Raw genomic sequence first — 19463 nt, forward strand, 5'->3', positions numbered from 1 at the left:
GGAATCAAAACGTAGAAGGAGGACATATCGGCTGCTTCAGTGATGTCAAAGAAGCGAGCAAATCAACATAACATGTTTCCTTAACGTCTGATGATACAGTAAGGTCATTAATGAGTTATTCAGTAGATATCTTAAATATGGTCCTTAAATTCCCTTGTACCTCACCTTCCTGTTGGCGTCCCTAAAGTGGGCCATTTACTGTGTGGATATAGGAATCATATGCCACAACATGCTTGAAGGTAGCTGACCTGACAGGGGGCAGGCTGGGCAATGCTAGAGCTTCTTAGTTAGCATAGCTACCAGAGGAAGAAGCTCATTAGAGTCTTAATGGCTTCCATGTGGCAAGGAAGTTCTCACACACTAAACAAGCACTCCCTCGTCTCTCCAAAAGCATTATGGCACTGTTGTTTACCAGGTTAATGTTGAGCGGGTCGGAGCTAATGGTCTGTGTGATTGACCATGTGCTCTGAGGGCTCACTGACATTCCAAGGCGCTCTCTCAGATTAAAGGAGTTCATCCTCATTGAACTTGTATTGGTTAGCCTGTGTAGTTTTGCCATCAGCCAAACAAGTTTGTGAAAGGAAAGTCAACTGTAGAACTGTAGTGCACTTCATAGAAATGCTTCAGAAAGTGGCTGTAGAGCAGGGCACACAAAAAAAACATTTGTGTGCAAACATTTGTCAGCCAGAAAACTTGATAGATTTTCGATTTTTGAACTCATGCAGCAGCTGTTTATATGTCAGAAAAAAGAGTGAAGATGACTGTTTCCAGTATAGATTATGCTTCTTTTCTGAGACCTGAGAACTGGTTAGCAATACAATTTATTACCATGATAGATTGTATTGAAACTGTGAAACTAAGAGCATGTGATACAGTACATGCTGCGTCTTACATGCAAAATAAACTAATCGATGACTAGGATGCTATTCAATGATAAACTAAGGCAATGGATGCTATCCAGGCCAACATTAAAGTCAGTTTTCAATTGAATTCTCTTTCTTGGAACACATTTTTTCTTTGGTCAAACCATGCTTCATCTTTGTCTTTAGATCTGCCCTAAGGTGTCCTCTTTTCTGCTGTTAAATGCCAAGTAGTCCTCTGAACCTGCTGAGCATAACACTATAAATCTGTGGCTTCATGTTTCATCCATTCAGTGGAAAATATTTTCTATCCTATCTGTTGCTGAACCAAGCAGAATGAGTTTCACAGATAGAAGTGAAGTAGAAGTTGAGAGAGTTTTAATGAAGTTAGTCAAAAATGTGAAACAGGAAATGCCTGTGATCTGGTGTCGTTTCAGAATATTCATGCACAGGGTCAATCTGGTTACACCAACTCACTTTTAGACTGTTTGTGGTTATCTTGTATCGTTTAAATTAACTTGAACACTGCAATGACTATCCCTCCCGCTTTTAGAGTGCAAATACATTTCATATGTTTTTTGAATTGAATTGAATGAATTGAATTGCACTTCCTACATAACATACTGAAATATGTATGTAGTTAACTATTTTATTATAACCACTCCAAGCTAAAGAATGTGAATTTGCGTGGTGAAAGTCATTTTCATCGTGTAAGTCATTTGATTTGCACAGCATGGAAAGAAATGCAATGTTATTAACTTAAAAAAATGAAATGCATGTGCACAGCAAGTGAAATATATTTTCCCACGAAGACTGCCACATCTAATTCAAACATAACTATGGTCTCTGAGAATTCTCAATATATATCAACACCTTTTTTTTGTGTTGAAAAGACAAATGGGAAACATGCGAGTTGCTTTGGTGAGGTGGAAGATGCATGCAAGCATGTGGTCCAAAATCTACAAGCCATGAATAACATGACACATTGATCAGTCAGCCAGTCTAATAAAAAAAAAAAAAACCTTCCAAGTATTGAAGACTATGATTGATTACATCCCTTTTCCCAAGCTAGCTGTCCATCTTGAGTGTGACATCTTGAAAACAATCCCACTTTTGTCTCATCTTATTTGCTACTGAGCTCATTGTTAATGTCTCCCTTCCTGTCGGTGACAAGTTCTTTGAATCTTTCAGCTGTCTTTAAAGTTCTCAGGATCTTTAGTATTCCTAACAGCACTTGATAGATCTTTTGGCCTCCGCTTGAAGACTCTTTTGTGGTATATCCAAAACCACCAAGATAAAACTTGAATTAGTCTAAGTACCAGTTTTGATCTTAAGTCTGTGTTATTACAACTATTGTTTAAGTTCATTTTTAATCTACTCAAAAGAGCATGGGATAGAGCAAACGTTAGTCTTTGCGTGTAGTATTGTTGTAGCGATAAAAGCAAAGAATGGCAACTCTGTAAGCAGAATTAACATGATTATATACATTGCAACATCTCCCCACATTCTGGCATCCATGTGCATTTCAGGATTCATTTGAATGGTTTCTATTTGTTTTTTTTTTTAATCGTTCCAAGCCACAATATATTTCACACCATTTACAGCCCTATACCCGATCAAGATGACTTAGATCCCCCCCAGTCATTTTAATCAATCCCAAAAATAGGCTGAAGACAAGAGGAGACCTTTTCATTCATAGTTCCAAAACTCTGGAATGAGCTGCTCCCCCTCGAGTCAGGTTTCCCCCCACGCTGTTGTTAATTCTCATCTTAAAACTTATTTTTAAGCCTTGGCTTTTCAACTCTGAATGAGTGTCCATGCTACTTGTGTTTTTTTTAGTTTTGTCTTGTTTTTGTGTTGCCATGAAAAGTGGTCTGCAAATCAACATATAAACACTAGTTCACTGAGAGAATCAGATTAGGTAATAAGATTAAAGTCAAATACACAATACAGCATACACTGAGAATGCTTCTTAGTGCTCTAAAAGGCAATGGAGAAGAAACAATGGTAAATGGGCAGATTACAGTAGCCATGTAGTTCTGTTTTGCCAAATAAAACCAAACAAATTTTTCGTCTGTTTCCCCACGTTTTGAGATTCCATATTTGAAATAAACATGTGCATCTATATTTGTGGTAAGGCCAAAAATACTTCAGATCAAAAGTGCAGCAAAGGAAATGGGAGAAGGGAGCGAGCCTATTAAATCTTCAGTGAAGGATTCAAATATTTCAGTTTTTGGCAAAACCACAGTGATTTCAGATTTTATTAGCTGGCTCTGCTGAAATATGTTAAATAAGTCCAATCCCTTTTCTTCCTTTTATAAAAGTTCTTATTTTTCCCTGATGATTTATTGTAATGTGTTGCAGTGTTACATTTGTTTTCTTCTGCTTTTGGTTGTTTCGTTGTCGTAGTGCCATTTTTTTGGAAAGATTTTGCTTGATAGCACATTGTTTAAAGTTTTAAAAATGTGGGAATTAAGACTTCAAAAATAAAGGTAATACAAATCATTCCTGCCAGTTGCTGCTCACTTCAGGTTTGAATATCATTTCCGAACAGTGAGGTCTGAAATCTAAGCTTTCCACTTTTGTTGCACAGTGCTCAGAGACCTGCAATGCAACTGAGACCTGTTGATTCAGTTATTGATCCTCATTTTCCTGTGTAATGTTATTAACATGAAGGTGAAAGGACCCATGGTCGCAGGTTTATTGATTTATGAAATGTCAAAGTCCTTCAAATAGTTTTACTTTTGAAGGAAGGAAGAGCGGTGGTCCTTTGAGAGTTTTGAAAGGGGAGATACTGTACTGTAGAGGACAAGTAATGTCAAAAACACATAATGAGAAGGGCAGAAATCGAGATCGGTGGCCAATGTTTATCTGCAGAGGAAACAAGAATATTCAAGCAGCTGTTGGTTCTCTCTGTTACATGATGGGAAACCAGTGTCGCTGCCATTTATAAACCTAAGGGAGACCAATACTTCCATTCACCTCTGAACAATCAATTATCTCTTCAAGTGATGATTTCAGATTAATACAGCTGTTGTCAGGTCATTTTTATGTTATAGGACAAAAGAAAGTTCATGTCTTTTTCTGTTTTATTTTGAAATCTCCTGTCTTAAGTTTTTGCCCTCATTTTGCCCTCGTGTATTGATTACCAGCACCTGCTCTCATTACTTATACCGGCCCCTGTTTAATCTCATTATCCAGACACCTTTTCTGTGTTTGCCCCCCTATCAGTCGCTAGATTGTCTTTGATATCTTTTGTGTACTTTCCAGCATTTTCTAAAGTCTCAAGTGTAAGGTTTTGACACTTCCTGTTTTGGGATATTTTAATCTGTGCCTGTTCTTTATTGGATTTGTTTGCTTTTCACATTCTCAGGTAGAGAAGGGGCATGTGATAGATGTTGGACCACTGTGTAAGTAAAGGCCTTTGCAGCAGTTATAAGTGATACACTTTTTAAACGTGCAAAATTATAATCCTTAGAGGCAAATTCACAACATTCATAAAACAAAGTCTTCCCCTCCAGATGACCTTTTGTACTGCCTGCCCTTAGAAACCAAGTGTGGGTGTGGCCTGAAGAACAAATATGGCGACCCATCCTTAGTTTCTGAGATCTTGCAGAATTGAACAGGTAACCCGAAACGGCCGTGATACCAACAATTTCTCCACTTTGTAGGTTGGTAGGTAGGCTTTATTTGTCAAATATGCTCCATGTTAAACATACAGGTGAGATGATATTTCAATCCCCTCAACCCACAGTGCAGTGCATTAAAAAAAAATAAAATAATAAAAAGCACTGGGCTTAATAAACATGACAATTAAATAAAAAATGGAGAGGAGCCGCTGCGTGCACCCGCGGCGCCATCTTGGAAAGGTCAAATGCGACAATGTACTTCATTCCCCTTGGTAACTTTTACAAATGTAAGATGTTAAATCTGTCTACAATTTTAGGGTAATTCCTTCTTTAGGCCTGTATACATGTAGCTGTAATCTATGTACAAGACATCTCATAACAGCCTTAAATAATCCAGAGCCTTTATTTAATCATTGAATAAATACAGAGGAATCACCTTGACATAGAATACATTTTTATTTTTCCAATACCTAAAGGGAAATTCTAACCATTGTATAAAACAAGTCTTTGTCTTGAGCTTGTTTACATCAGCTGCTCTGGTTTGTTTTACTGTTTGTAGCAAATCTCTTCCTCTCTGCAGGGGAGATTCATGCAAATACATGTGGTTGCAATGATTCAGCACCAAAACGTGCTTTCCATATCATAGATTAAAACATACAAGGCTAATGCATCTCTCCTGCTCAGCTGGAGACATTTTTCTTCTAATAGATTGATGTGGTTTGTGTCATAGTCAGGCAGTATAGCTTTCTTTATTGTTTTTCATATTTGTCTTTTTTTGTTGCATTTTTTCAGACACATTTTATTTATGCGCACAGACGGTGGCAGGGACATTTCATCTGAGCAATAACGGCTGTTAATCATACCCTGTTGTCTGTGTATGTTACTGGCCTATATAGCCACGCTCCACGCTGGAGCTGGCCTGATAATAAAGCAACAGATGAAATACAGCGACGACTCCAAGTGAACCCGGAGAGTACTGGCAAAAAGCTTACTGAAACCTAAAACAGAAATTGTTTTCAGGTTTTTTTTACCAGAGGGGCCTTTGGAAAGCATCTGTGTTGGCTTTTTCTTATTGGCATCATTTAACTGTATGTGCTTTAGATTAACCTTTACTTAAATACCCAAACACCAGGGGATTGAAAGCGCAAACAACTGAAAATAATTAGCTTTTTAAGGATCAGACGCACATCCGTGTTTAATGCAGAAGAGCCGTTGGCAACTGTGGATGAGAAGCTATCTGTAGTTCCTACACCACGACTACACAGAACGACCTCCACTTGTCATGTACTTTTGATGAAGCTTTGTTACTGTAAAGCTCACAGCACTTTACTTCACACCATTGTTTTCCTTTTAAAATTCTATCTCCAAACTTTTTGCTTCAGAAAATGTCCTGTTTTTCAAAGATAAACTATTGCAAGATGATAAGATTTCCCTTTTAAGCACTTTTACAGATGGGGGTTAAAATGCTCGGTAACGTTCTTTTTCCACTCCTGTACATTACTCTCCCTCTTTGACAGGAGGTGGCCGTCCAAGTGCAATGCATTTCTCTGTCACAATCTCCATTTTCTAAAGGAAACATAAAACACTGTGTCATCTGTGAAAAAGTTTGGCTTCGCTGCAGGTTCAAGGACTACAACAGAAATGGAGGCAGTTGTTTAATCAGTCTTTACAAGGAATACACTTTATTCTTGGTAAATTAAACTTGATCCAAAAACATTTCATATTTTACACAAGTGAGTCCTCGTTTTTTATTGGGGTAAGTATGTTGTCAGACCAATTGGACAAGGATGAACGATTTTTCTTCTGAATATATTTCATATAAAATGAGAAAAGTAATATACGATAGCTGATTTGACCATTATTGGAGTAACGTTAAGACAAACTGGAAATATGAAGGCTTGACTGTGTAGTGGTATTTTAATGTGTTAAATATCACACCATATTCTAGCCTCTGAAAAGTCCCTTTAAAATATGCAACGTGTAGCCATATTGATGTCTAAGACTGATCATATTTTCTTCCATGTGTTTGAAGGGTAGCCTTTATGTGAACGTGGACTCATGCATAGCAACCATTGGTTTCTCTAGCTGCATTTTGAAGTCAAACGATGATGTTTGTCAAATGGAAATGGTTTCTTGCCCTAACTGTTGCTCGGTCTAGTAAAATGGCAAAGAGGGGGAGCTGAAGAAGGCCATAAGTCTCATGGCCAACAGCTATAATAAACCCACCTGTCAGTTGTCTCAACCCACGCCCCTTATGTATGGAAAAATACATGCATAACTCTTTGCTATGACCATAATCAAAACAGATGCATTATCAAAAAAAAGTTACCCCCAATGCAGTTTTCATCAATAAAGAAATGAGACAATCAAACAATGCTGCTAACGTTCCTTTTGTACTGTAAACATTAGCATTATAATGTAGGACCTAAGGGAGATTTCTTTGAAGCTAGCCTCGAGTGGACACTAGAGGACCTGCAGTGTTGCACTCACAGGCATTGGCTTCATTTTCCAATGCCTGAGGTGACTGTTTGGTTTCAAGAACTTCTTTTATTGACCATAACAAGGATCCTGAACGATAAAAAAGAGCAAGGCCTCAGATATGAAAAAGAACATGAGAAATATGGAGCGAAATATTGAGATTTCATGGTGTACGCTGGGTCAACACTGGGCTCATTGAGAAATTACTGATTTTAGAAATACTGTGTTTATGAAATGATGAAGTAGGACAGGGGTTCACTGACAGCCTGTCACAGCACTGAAAAGGTTCACAATCTTCACAGTGATAAGTGAACCTGTAAGCACTGAGTTGGTTTCCTTCCAGCTGAAGGGTAAAGGAGTAAAGAACACACAAGGAAGAGCAAGCTGTGCCTTAAAACTGACTTTAAAACTTCTTCTTTTTTTTTTTCAGATGTTAATGAATGCGAAGTGGATAGCGGCGGCTGTGAGGGGTTCTGCTGCAACACCATTGGAAGCTATTACTGTAAATGTCCTGAAGGCAGTAAACTGGGGCCAGATGGCAGAGCATGTCAAGGTAAGATAGTCATCTGGATATAACCTGTGAGCACAAACACAGACACTCTGTATAATCCTGTCTGCCCAACTGTGGCTTCTTGTGCTATTAAAATTTGTGCCAATGTTAGAATGGAAAAATAAGTTGCAGTGTTAAAGATACAACTTAACATAAAGTACTCTGTATCATGTCTCAAAATAACATAGGGCAAACACAAAAGTGAAAAGTGTGAAATAGGTGTTTTGAAAAAAAACAACAGAAAAACAAACAAACAAAAGAAAAATCTGAATTTTGCAGCTAAATTCAACTCCTTTTATCCACTCTGTATCCTGAACTGTTCATATTATGTGTGGGTGCACTTCCACAGGGGGTATTAAAGCCGAGATGTTGATGTTGAGTTATAATTTTTTACATTTGTATAAATAATAATGCCATTGAAAATAGAGATGAAGATGCATTAGAAGTTCAATGAAATATGTCTTAATTAACTTTAATGCACCGACTAAAATAAATAAATAGTATTTCTATGGATTTAAGCTGTCATCTATCATCCAGCTATTACCCATACTGCTTATCCTTTCAGGGTATAAGAAAAATATGATCTCTATGTCCTCAGTGCCTAAATGAGATTATTGTAACTGTGACAATACATTCATGACTAACTACACTATTGGTCAATTTGTTTTATTTGAAGGAATATATTTTTGCCAGTTTTTGCTAAAATATGATAAAAGTTTTTTTAATTGTACCTTAAATATCTTCATCCATGCTTCAACGTTACTTACAGTCTAATGCAATATGCGCTCCTCTGTAGTTGTGGAATGTGTTTCTCTGAGAAATAAGAAAGGTAGATTTGTTTTGTCTGGTTGATGGAGTTTTAAAGATTCCATTTGCCACTCCACATTTTCTACAGTTGAAGTTTTTGAGCAAGCACGTCTAATGTTTGTGACTTTATGACGCCTCCTGCTTTCTCCATCAGCCACATGAACCCCCCCTCTGCAGGCCAAAGCAGTCCAACACAGGTCTCTTATAAACAATACGAACAACCATTTAACTCTAACCATTGCTTTACAGTGTCACAAACATATTTTCTTCATTCACCATATCAGGCAATGCAAATGTCAAACTCTTTGTTGGGTTTTTTGACAAACATTTCCTGTGCATAGAAAACAGAAATTTACTTGGATTATAGAAAAAAAAACCCTCATATTATTTTATTTCTGTTACAAATGTGCGGAAGCACTGAAGTCTTTCTGCATGATTGTATAAAAACATGGATAGTTTCACCAGCTAAAGGCCCAATTAACCAAATAGACTTCTGGCTCTACAGAGCTGATCCAGCCATACATTCAGAAAGATCAACTCTCTTAAAGTCTTGTCTTCTAAGACAGAATGCTGACTCGTTTACGTGGAGGGAAAGTTTGGCACTGAGGCCCATTTGTTCTTTACAGCTACAGGTGTGAACAAATGCCATCTGACCTTTGACATATGAGACACTTAATAATAATTCAAAGTCTGAGAGAGCTGCTTCACTGCTTAAGCAGCTGCAAAGTTTTTCTTTCTTTTCTACAGGACTTTGTGTGAATAGTATGTGTGGTCATGTTGACAGGGACGCAACAGGACTATCAAGAAATGTGTGTTTGTGCGTGTGTGTGTGTGTGTGTGTGTGTGTGCGTGCGTGTGCTTGCTTTTGTGTTGTGTTTAAGTTCTAAGCGGTTGGTATTTCAAAGTTGGTTCTGCAGAGAGAACGACATGAGATTCTTGTTTTGAGGCCATTGTGTTACCTCTCTTATCTGTTTATTTGTCCTTCACATGAGAACAGAGATCAATTTGAATAATTTGACAAAACAAACACCTTAAAAAAATGTCCAATTGTACGAGTTAACAAATACAAATGTTTGCTCTCACGGGCGAGTTCCTCTTTTGTTTGCCGTAAATTCAGTTCCTGTGGAGCTCATTCTGAAGACCACCTGTTCGTCTCTTTTTGCCTCCAAATGTTCGCTCCACCACATTGTCTGCCTGTTGATGCCAACTCAGCAACTCCGCTTAGACCCAGACGGTGTCACATGATACCATTCAGACCTCGTGCCCTCCTCAACCTCTGACACCACCACTGGTGCTGCCACACACAGCAGCTCCCTCACTGTTGAAAAGCAGCCATTGTGCGTCCCCCTTTGAAATCCTCTCACATGAGGAGACCAATAAGTATATTAACCTTGGAAAACCTCCCCACTGCATGTTTTGTTTTGCGTGTTTGGCTTCTAATACAAAAGCTGCCAATGTGTTAAAAATACAAAAGAGAGCAGAAGAAGAGGACTGTTCATGAATATGTGATTATCCACTGACAGATGTGCTGTGATAACTGGTTTAAGCACTTGAGCAGTTGTCTCAGTATGTTAAGCAAACCATTATAAATCCTCTCGAGGTATAAAAAAGGATTTTTTTTTTGTTGGTATAAGGCTGATTAAAATAGTCTTCAGGTCAATTTAAGGCTTGCTTTTCCCATTACCCTGTCATGCAAAAACACTCAGCTAATTATTTCTAATATTTTTAGACAGGGTAAACCACATGATATAAGTGTTTAAAAACCCAACCCCCCAAAAAAAGGAAATTTGGGAACTATTATTTCCCCCTGCTTTCACACATCTACTCAGTCATCGACAGCGTGAGCTGAAAAAGCTCTTGAGAGTCAAAGATGACAACCGAGAGGAGGCGAGGAGGATGTGTGATGTGTTGTCCAGATGTGCAGTCGAGGCTGGTTGTCCTTGAGTTGAGTGTCCTCTGTGGAACATGAGCTTCGGTCTTACACACATGCCTGCAGCCATATGCAGTTGTCTCCTGTGCAGGAAACAAATCGATTGCACGCATGCTACTGCACAAGCAGCATGATGTGCCATTCATCATTCACCTGGAAGACATGAGGCTTTACACGTAGGTTTCCTCCATGAGGAGTCACAGCGGTGACACTGGGCAGATGGTGGCTAACATATGAGACAAAAGATTCTGAACTTTCAAAATGACCCTTTTTGGATCCAGTTGCACCATTGAAATGTTGAGGAGTTGAAGTAGAGGTAAAAAGTAAACAGCTGAACTATAACGCAAAGTCTGCAGCAGGCGAAACAGAGAAGACATTCGAGATCGGTTCAACGACAACTCTTGAAAATCTGTAATACCAAAAATGTGCTTCTCATTTCCCTTTTTTTGGCTAACTGCAGATGAAATATTAATTAGACCACCTTCAAGTTGGATGTCAGATTTAATAAGGAATGTGATAAATGTCTGAAGCCTCTATTCATTAAAACATTACTTTCCAGCTGTTGACCAAAACTCTTAATTTATTCTATTTAATTGTACCATAGTCTTGACCCGCATGCTTGAAAATAAAGACTTGCGCTTGCAACACCTCCAACGTTTCCTCGTGTGCCCTTGTGGTTCTTTTTATTGTGCAATGTTGAGGTTTTTGCCAATATCCTGTGACATGAATGAGTCGTTTTTCTTAATGAGCATTTGCATGTTGCAAGGTCGCATGTACATGTTTGAGTTGATGTGTATATACGTGTCGGTGTTGTAGATGTAAACGAGTGTGAGGAGCTCAATGGAGGATGCCAGCAAACATGTGTCAACACTCCTGGCTCTTATCAGTGTGAGTGCAGTGAAGGCTTCCGCATGCACACTGATGCTCGGACCTGCATCGGTGAGTAGTGAAAACAACTATTTATTAGTCTTGTGGTAACTTAATGAAATTCCTCCTACTCAAAAAAAAAAAAAATGCTCTGTTGCTGGATTTCTTTTTTCTTTGCAGTGGTTTGAAAACCAAAAAAAACCTCTTTGTGATACAATAATTGTACAAGATTTCAGTTATAGGAGTGTAATTACCAGCTATGACTGTCACGTTTAATGTCTAACGGCTAATGTCTTGAAAAAAATCTCCCTTTTATGTTTTAGACAAATGTGCTAACACATTAAAGAGTAGGAATGCTGAGCTCCCATGATTAAGCCCAGTGCCTATAGGGGAAATTCTAACATGATGTGTAAGGAGTAATATAAACTGTAAGTTATTTCTCCTGCACCATAACTTTTGAAGGTAATAAGAACATTGGTGACGTGCTGAAAATCTATTCTCCTCTGTTGCTTTCGGGTCTTATTTATCATTCATAATGCTTCAATCTTTTGACCGCAGCTAAGTGGTAAAGAATGGGACTGGAGGCAGAGGGATTGCTAATTGTGTCTGTTAAAGTCATTAGTGTGTAAGCTCAGTCGTTTGACGACCTGTCTGTGTCATCATGTCTGTGTTTAGAGCACCCAGAAGGCACGCGGCTGATATTCATATTTGGCACATCATTAAATCACAGGAGTAATGGGATGGAAAGATCATTAGAAAGTAACCAGGGGTACCCAGCTTGAATATCATTCTCCAGTTTCCCGACCTTTACCCGGGTGTTTTCTATAATTACACGGCTACAGAGCTCTGAGGTGTGAGAGACATTTAGATCGCCAACACATTTAATTACATCTGTCATCTCTGTGATTTCACGTTTTAAGTGCTTGAGGCCTCAAACCCACTAACAGTTCTTATCAATACATCAACCTTTTTTTTTTATCCGTGACTGTTTGCTTTTTCAGCTGTGAACTCTTGCTCAGTATTAAACGGTGGATGCGAGCATAAGTGCGTGGACTTGGGGAACAATCACTACAAATGTGAATGTCGGAAGAACTACCAGCTAAAGAGAGATGGCAGACACTGTGAATGTAAGTCCCGTTTTACGACAGATGTTCTCACAACGCAAGAATAAGACGAACATTCATTAGAGTCGATGATCTCTTGAACGTAAGTGAGGTGCTTCTGTTGCATGAATGACAGAATTCCTGCAGAAATAAAGAGCTAACCCTGTGAGTGCAGGGAAGAAAAAATGTATAACAGGGAAGAAATTAACTTGAGAAGCAATTTTACAGACACTTACTGCTGAGTGAAGAGCAGGAATTGAGATATCTCGTGAGGCTGTGCATGCATAAATCAAACTCATGAGTTGTTATCGGGCTTTAGAATTACACATGTGCACATGAACCAGCCAGACAAGGTCAGAGAATCACCTGTTGGGCTGACCTGGCTTAATTTTTTTTGTCTGTTTTTCCAATGTGTGTATCTCTGTGTATGTGTGTGTGTGTGTCAGTAAGAGATCCCTGTGAGGAGAGGAATGGAGGCTGCGCCCAGCTGTGTCTCTCAGAGGACACAAAGGTTCACTGCAGCTGTAGACCTGGTTTTACACTTGCAGGGGATGGCAAGAATTGTGAAGGTGAGGCATCAAACATGCATGCTGCATATACTGTATACACAATAAATGTGAGTGGAGCCATATCTTTAACAAGATTTAGACATTTAAGCTACTTTTGGAAGCATAACTGTAGCACAACAGGCTGCTGTTGATTAAAAAGCTGATGATGGAGACCATTCATGCAATCGATCTCAGTTACATGTCTTCTGTTCAAACTGAAGAAGAGGAGAAGCCAGAGAAACCTGACCAAGTCTTCCTGCAGCAGGAAGTATTTGTTACATTGTTTTTGAAATATTTTATTCATCTAGATGTTTACAACATGTGGAAACTTTTTGTTTTTTGTTTTGTGGTTGCCTTTCTGTTTGGTTCATCAGTTTCAGAAACTCTGCTCCAAACAAAGTTAAGTTTGTTAAGTTTATCTTCATGTCTGTCGCCATTTCTTCCTTTATTCAGGAGGCCTTTATAGGACAGCTGAATAGATTGAGAAAACGTGAGAAGGAGAGAGTCAGGGATGCCATATAGCCTCCGTAGGACGTGCAGCATGACATCTAGGCCAAGATTCTCGGTTATCCAACCAATGCTATGACTTTGAAAAAGAGTAATAAGTAACTTAATGCTAAGACGATATGAAAAATGTACGTCAACTCCATTTGGGATTGTGGGCATACAAAACAAATAATAGATAATTATTTCTGTTTCAAAAACACACAAATATAGCGCTTGTATACCATTCATAATAACACTTCTGTTTTTGTATGTACAGACATTGATGAGTGCAGTTCAGGCCGTGCCAAGTGTTCCCACGGGTGTGTCAACATGCTGGGCTCTTTCAGCTGTGTGTGTCACCCAGGCTTCGAACTGGGTGCTGATGGCAAACAGTGCTACCGTAAGTAAAACTGAATAAGTCCAACTATCATAAATTCCACCAAACGTTAAAAATGACAAACCCAGAAGGACTTAGGGGCTTTGGTGAGGAACGTTTAACGTCTGTCAGCATTGACTGCCCAATGAGGCTTCATTTCAACCTGCTTTAAAGAAAAAAAGAAAAAGTATTTTTCGGCATTCTCATGTTAATCACCTTTTCTTACAATGACCTGTAGCAGAGAATTAAGACGTGTAATATACAGTATGTGAATATATAAACAACTAGTCTTCCCTCTGTACTGTTTGCATGCTTGCTATGAAGAAATTTGCATTTTCTTCTGAACAAAAGGACTTTTTTGTAAACATATGGTATGTAACATTATTAAATAGATGTGCATTATAAGGTCATGGCAGTCACTGTAGCTTTGTTTGTTAAAGCTTAGAGCTGTCTAATTCCACTGCAATGTAAACTAAACCTGTGGGTATAATTGGATTTTTTCGTCATCCTCTTTCCTCATTCCTCATCACCCAAATAGTCCTGATGAAATCCCCATAACATTGTCCTCATGTTTCAGCTTTAGTTATGCAGTTTCATTGTGGTTTGGGTTGCCTTCTCCTCCAGGCATCGAGATGGAGATTGTCAACAGCTGTGAGAGGAACAATGGAGGTTGTTCTCATCACTGTGAGCACACCACCAACGGCCCGCTCTGCTCCTGCAACCAAGGCTTCCAGCTGGATCAGGGCAGGAAGACCTGTGTAGGTAAGACTCTTTCTCTGGGACATGTTCTCCATCTTTGTTTCTTTATCCGTTTTCACACATTTTAAACCAACTCTGTATCACTGCATATCCTCCTCAGATAGTGATGAGTGTGTCAGCGGGGAAGCCTGCTGCAGTCACTTCTGTAAAAACTACCTGGGCGGCTATGAGTGCAGCTGCAGAGCTGGTCACAGGCTGAACCCGGATGGCTGTGGATGCAATGGTAAAAGTTCTGGTTTTGTTTCTCCATCAGGCGCTTTAAGTCGTTCTATGTTGTGGTACACTTGTGCAGGCAAATTCCTCAATGCTTATTTAAAAACGGACTGATCAAAAATTAAACTACGCAAGGCCATTATCAAGCAGAGAACAAAAAAAAAACATAGTTGTTTTTTCAAGATCACCTGTCGACTTTGAACAAAAATGTTAAATGAAACAATAGTAAAGCCTTTATTTGGTTGATTTTGAAAAAAGCTGAGAGATCAAATGCACAACCAGGTGGCAGGTAATGTATTAGAAAATGAAGCCATCGCAAATGTGGATAAAATTGTAATTCCTTTTGCATCCACTCAAAGGAGGCTCCAAAGGTCCTAGGAATTCCTTTAAAAATACATTTTTTATAGCAGAATTAAACATGTTTACAGCCTGGTACAAATTGATGTGATTAACAGGTTGGCATGTAGCTGTTGTCAGAAGGTTTAAAGCCTTCCTCAACTCCATATCTTTGCCTGTTACTGGTCTGATCCAAAGTTGAGACAACCTGTTTAATACAGTCTATTAGCACACTCTGTCTGCCCTGTAGCTTTTCCTCTCTTTAGCATTTCTCCATCTGAGATGTGTGTTGTTTTTTTCTGTTAGACATCGATGAGTGCCTCATAGAGACCTCAGGCTGTGAACACTACTGCGTCAACACCCTGGGAACATATGAGTGCTTTTGTCGTATGGGCTTCCGCTTGGATCAGGACCAGCACTCCTGCATCTGTAAGTGACATTTTATATTATAGTTATTCTGTAATACAAAGTAAAACAATGTGTTTTCACCAAATGGTGAGACATGTTTTACTGTTTTTGTGTGAAGCTTTGTATGGCAGAGAACTGGAAGAAGAGGAAGAGGAGGAGGAGGAGGAGGAAGAGGAAGAAGGGGATGAGCAGCTGGGGGTCCACAGATTACCAGACCTGCTGTTCCGCAAAGCCCCTCAGCTCCTGCAGTACACAGCAGCCTTGCACTACCGGGATGATACAGATGATAATAACGATGAAGGTGGTGAGAGCGATAAAGAATTAGAGATCCAGAGGGAGCGTCGAGGAGAGCTGAGACTAGACAGCAGCATAGGTATAGTAAATATGGGAGTGATGACACTAAGCTTTTTGCCTGGTTAGAAATCAAGAGGATATTGTTTTATTGATGTCCTATTAAGTCTTCAGAGCAGAAAGTTATGAAGATTAGACTTTTAAATGTGTTTCATTCTTCTCAGTGTGTCTAGGTGGCTCATTTGGGCAGGACTGCAGTGTGAGCTGTGAGGACTGTAGGAATGGCGAGTGTAGTGAAGACAGAGACCGATGTGACTGTTTTCCTGGATGGACTGGGATCATTTGCAATGAGAGTAAGTATAGTGCACAGGATTTTCTAAAGTTACGTCTGTGCATTGTGTGATGCATCATTCCTTTAAAACAAACAGTCTGACAGTGTTACACAGGGGTTAACTCTAAATAACCCCACCTTCAAAATCTCTGTAAATGATGAGTTTTCTTTAAACTGAACTGAGTGCTGCAAAGAAACAAGTAGACATTTCTGGTTTGTTGGTTACATGACAAGATCACCATTCTCATACTCGTTTTTCTTAAAATGTCACATCTCCATTACAAACAACAGCTGGTTAGCGCACTCTCTCCATAGGTAGCAAAACCTGCCCCCGAAGCTTGATAAGACATTTTAGTTTTTATTGTTTTATGCACAGAAAACAATAAAAGTCACAATTTGTGATTTAAAAAGAACACTTTTATTACTGCTGGTTTTTACAGAGTTGCAAATACTTAACCTGTGTTGCTTGCACATTGATTTGTACATGGGTTAAACTAACAAGACATCATTTGTAAATTAGCTTCATAAGTTGTAGAGGTTTCTGTTTGCCCCTCTGCCATACAGCTAGGCTAAGCTAAGCTAAATTTAGCTAAACTAATTTAAGTTTAACTAAGCTAAGTCAAGCCAACTCACTTGTTGCTTATGGTTTACTGTGTGACTTCTAGGCCTATGTAAAAAAAAAAGATTAAATCCATCTTGTCATGTTACCTTTAATAAGAACAGGCATACATATTTCATAATGTAATTTTGTAGATGTTTGGGGACCTATGTACTTTGTAAATAAGAATTTGAAAGATAAATGACTCCCTGGTAAGTACATTTCATGGATTGAAGATCATAAAAATGATAACCACCTGTGTGTGTACACACACACACACTGACTGTACACACCACAAGGTATTCCCATGAGGCACATCTACTTCCAGGTCTATTTGGACTACCTTCAGCAATATGGTCTAGTTTTAGAGAGAGATGAGATAGCTCCCTGTGCACATCGATCCAGGGCCATGTATCAAAACCTGTCGGCCACTCTCCGTGGGAGGCTGGCTTGTTTATGGGCTCCAGAACACAGAAGCACCAGGGGAATCAATCTGTCTACTGCTGGAGCCAGGCCAGGGCCCACAGCAAGAGCACAGCCTAAGGCCAAGGATGTCCACTACTGGGTTATGGAGTGTTGTTCCCATCCAGCTCTATGATTAATGGCTGTCTTTGGTCTGAAACTGAGTCAGGCTGGTAATCATAAGAGGAAAGACACGTGGGACAAGTCCATCAGGAGCAATCTGTCACAGTTAGAAACACACTCATGAGGTGGCCGCATTCAGTTACACAAGCAGGAGGTAAGGGCTCTGGACTTAGATGGCATTTTTTAGGTGAAGAAGATGAGCCGGATTGATGTGATGTCAAAAATGTCTCAATGCAACTAAATCTTGACATAGTTGTAGTGTCACTCCAAATTTTTATTTGATGAAGTTAAAGTCTTTAACATTTCATTCTCATCTCTTTTTGATGGACAATAATTATTATGGCAACAAAGTATGGTATATACTTGGTATTTTCTTGTACTAAATGTTACTGGTACTTTATCCATACACATAACTACTTAAAACTTTGTGCAAACCTTTGTGCCTCTCTGAATTTATTGCCAGTAAACAAAATCCAATTCCCCAGAATCATGTCACAGAGGTAACTTATCAACTTACGATGTACATTGGAGGAGGCAAATGCATTTTGTGCTGCGAAACAAGATTTCTGTGGTTTGCATGATGCCAGTGCCAACTGAAGCAGAATCAATCTCTCATAACACGTCACACTTATTTGTGTATTTACTATTCCACCTTTTTAAATACACACATCACATTTAATACCCGAGGGGTTGCACCTGAGGTTTATTGCCAAAACAATGTGTCCTCCATAGCCTTTTTTGAACTATAATTTTCCATTACATGACATTGAACTGATGGTAGGAAAGCACGAGACGGAACTGAGCAGACATTCACTTGATGAACTGTCACACTTTAGCACATCTCAAACAGCCAGGTGGTTCATGATGTTTTTGCTAACAAGACCAGAAGAGAGATTAACGGTGTCTGTGGGGAGAGGACAGGATGGAGCGTGTTGGCTACTAAACTGTTGAGAATAACCCTTCATCTGGCTGCATTTACTACTTATTCATGAGTTATTCTTTTACTTTGACAGAGTGTGAAATTCTCCACCTTTTAATTCATTAGAAACTATTAATCTGTCATTGCTCTTGTCCCATGATTCCATCTTTTTGTTCTGTCCTTCTCTTCCCTTGTTCAGCATGTTCACAGGGGACCTATGGGCCAGCCTGTAATAGCCTGTGCCGTTGTCAGAACGGGGGCTTGTGTGACCCTGTGACTGGGAAGTGTTCGTGCCCCCCTGGGGTGCAGGGTCTGCTCTGCGAAGATGGTTTGTACACACATTCCTGTAGACATACACACATGGGGCAAGTACGCACAGTGTGCATGAAGCAAAGTCTGTAAGTTCAACAGAAGATAATTATCTCATGGAGGGTGAGATCATTTTGAATAATTTCAAGACGTCTGGAAGAATAAAGCAGAAATATTGGACAGGAAGGTGTTCAGCTTCTGTGTGTAGCACTGTTACTTTACATGGTACACACTTCTGTCCTACAATTTAAAGTCTGAATTCCTCCAAAGAAAAATGATCTACTGAAAGATTGTAGAGCAGCCACTTCAGAGACTGAATCAGACTACAGTAATAACATGTTGAGGCTTGCTAACAACATGTTCTCTGACCTCAACCATTTTGCGAGCTGTGAATATGAACTGTTACAATTAAAACCTGAGGACTCCTCTGATTGAAAATTGTCAAGTCAAAGAACTCTTTTGTACACCCGTCCATCCTAAAATCAAATATGGAGCTTGATCCCAGATCAAAGGCACGTGTTGTGGAACTTGAATCCCATGTTTGGTGTCAAAAATGTTTGTAAATGTATGAATTTTTGTGTCTTGTCTTTAATTTTGATGTTGCAAATGGAGCTGCTGTGATGCAAGATAAGTTTCAGATAAAGTCCAATGAATAAATAAAAAAATCAGACGGAAGGATATACAAATATTGACACTGAGTTTAATCCTTTGTTTTATTTCTCTCCTTAACATTGTCCTATAGACCTACTAAATCGAGATAGTAAACCCCTTGTACTGTAGGGATCCTGATCTACATTCAGAGTGTGGACAATGCATCTTCACACTACCACATTTCTATTTAATAGTAATCTTAATGAGATGTTAGCTTGTGGCTTATTAAAGCGAGGCTTACTTTACAATAACTAGCATCCAATCCTAAACGTGTTACTCTCATTTTCAACAGGTTGTCCAAGGGGTTATTTCGGCCGGTTCTGCAGAAACAAGTGTAACTGTCCCAACAATGGACATTGTCAACGTCTGTATGGTGGCTGCCTCTGCTCTCCAGGACTATATGGTCGCTTCTGCCACCTGCGTGAGTAC

The 19463-nt window shown here is 39.2% G+C and overlaps 1 protein-coding gene across 1 annotated transcript in view; it reads left to right on the forward strand.

Moving 5' to 3' along the window:
• egfem1 (EGF-like and EMI domain containing 1) overlaps positions 1-19463 on the forward strand; it is a 54227-nt gene that overhangs the window by 13077 nt on the left and 21687 nt on the right. Inside the window, exons 5-16 of the mRNA XM_079353620.1 lie at positions 7398-7520; positions 11071-11193; positions 12123-12248; positions 12671-12793; positions 13536-13658; positions 14259-14396; positions 14494-14616; positions 15249-15371; positions 15469-15723; positions 15866-15994; positions 18274-18402; positions 19327-19455. Of these exons, the coding sequence (XP_079209746.1) occupies positions 7398-7520; positions 11071-11193; positions 12123-12248; positions 12671-12793; positions 13536-13658; positions 14259-14396; positions 14494-14616; positions 15249-15371; positions 15469-15723; positions 15866-15994; positions 18274-18402; positions 19327-19455 (1644 nt within the window). The remainder of the gene's footprint in view (positions 1-7397; positions 7521-11070; positions 11194-12122; positions 12249-12670; positions 12794-13535; positions 13659-14258; positions 14397-14493; positions 14617-15248; positions 15372-15468; positions 15724-15865; positions 15995-18273; positions 18403-19326; positions 19456-19463) is intronic.

This window comes from Symphodus melops (assembly GCF_947650265.1).
Source record: "Symphodus melops genome assembly, chromosome: 10".
NCBI lineage: Eukaryota > Metazoa > Chordata > Actinopteri > Labriformes > Labridae > Symphodus > Symphodus melops.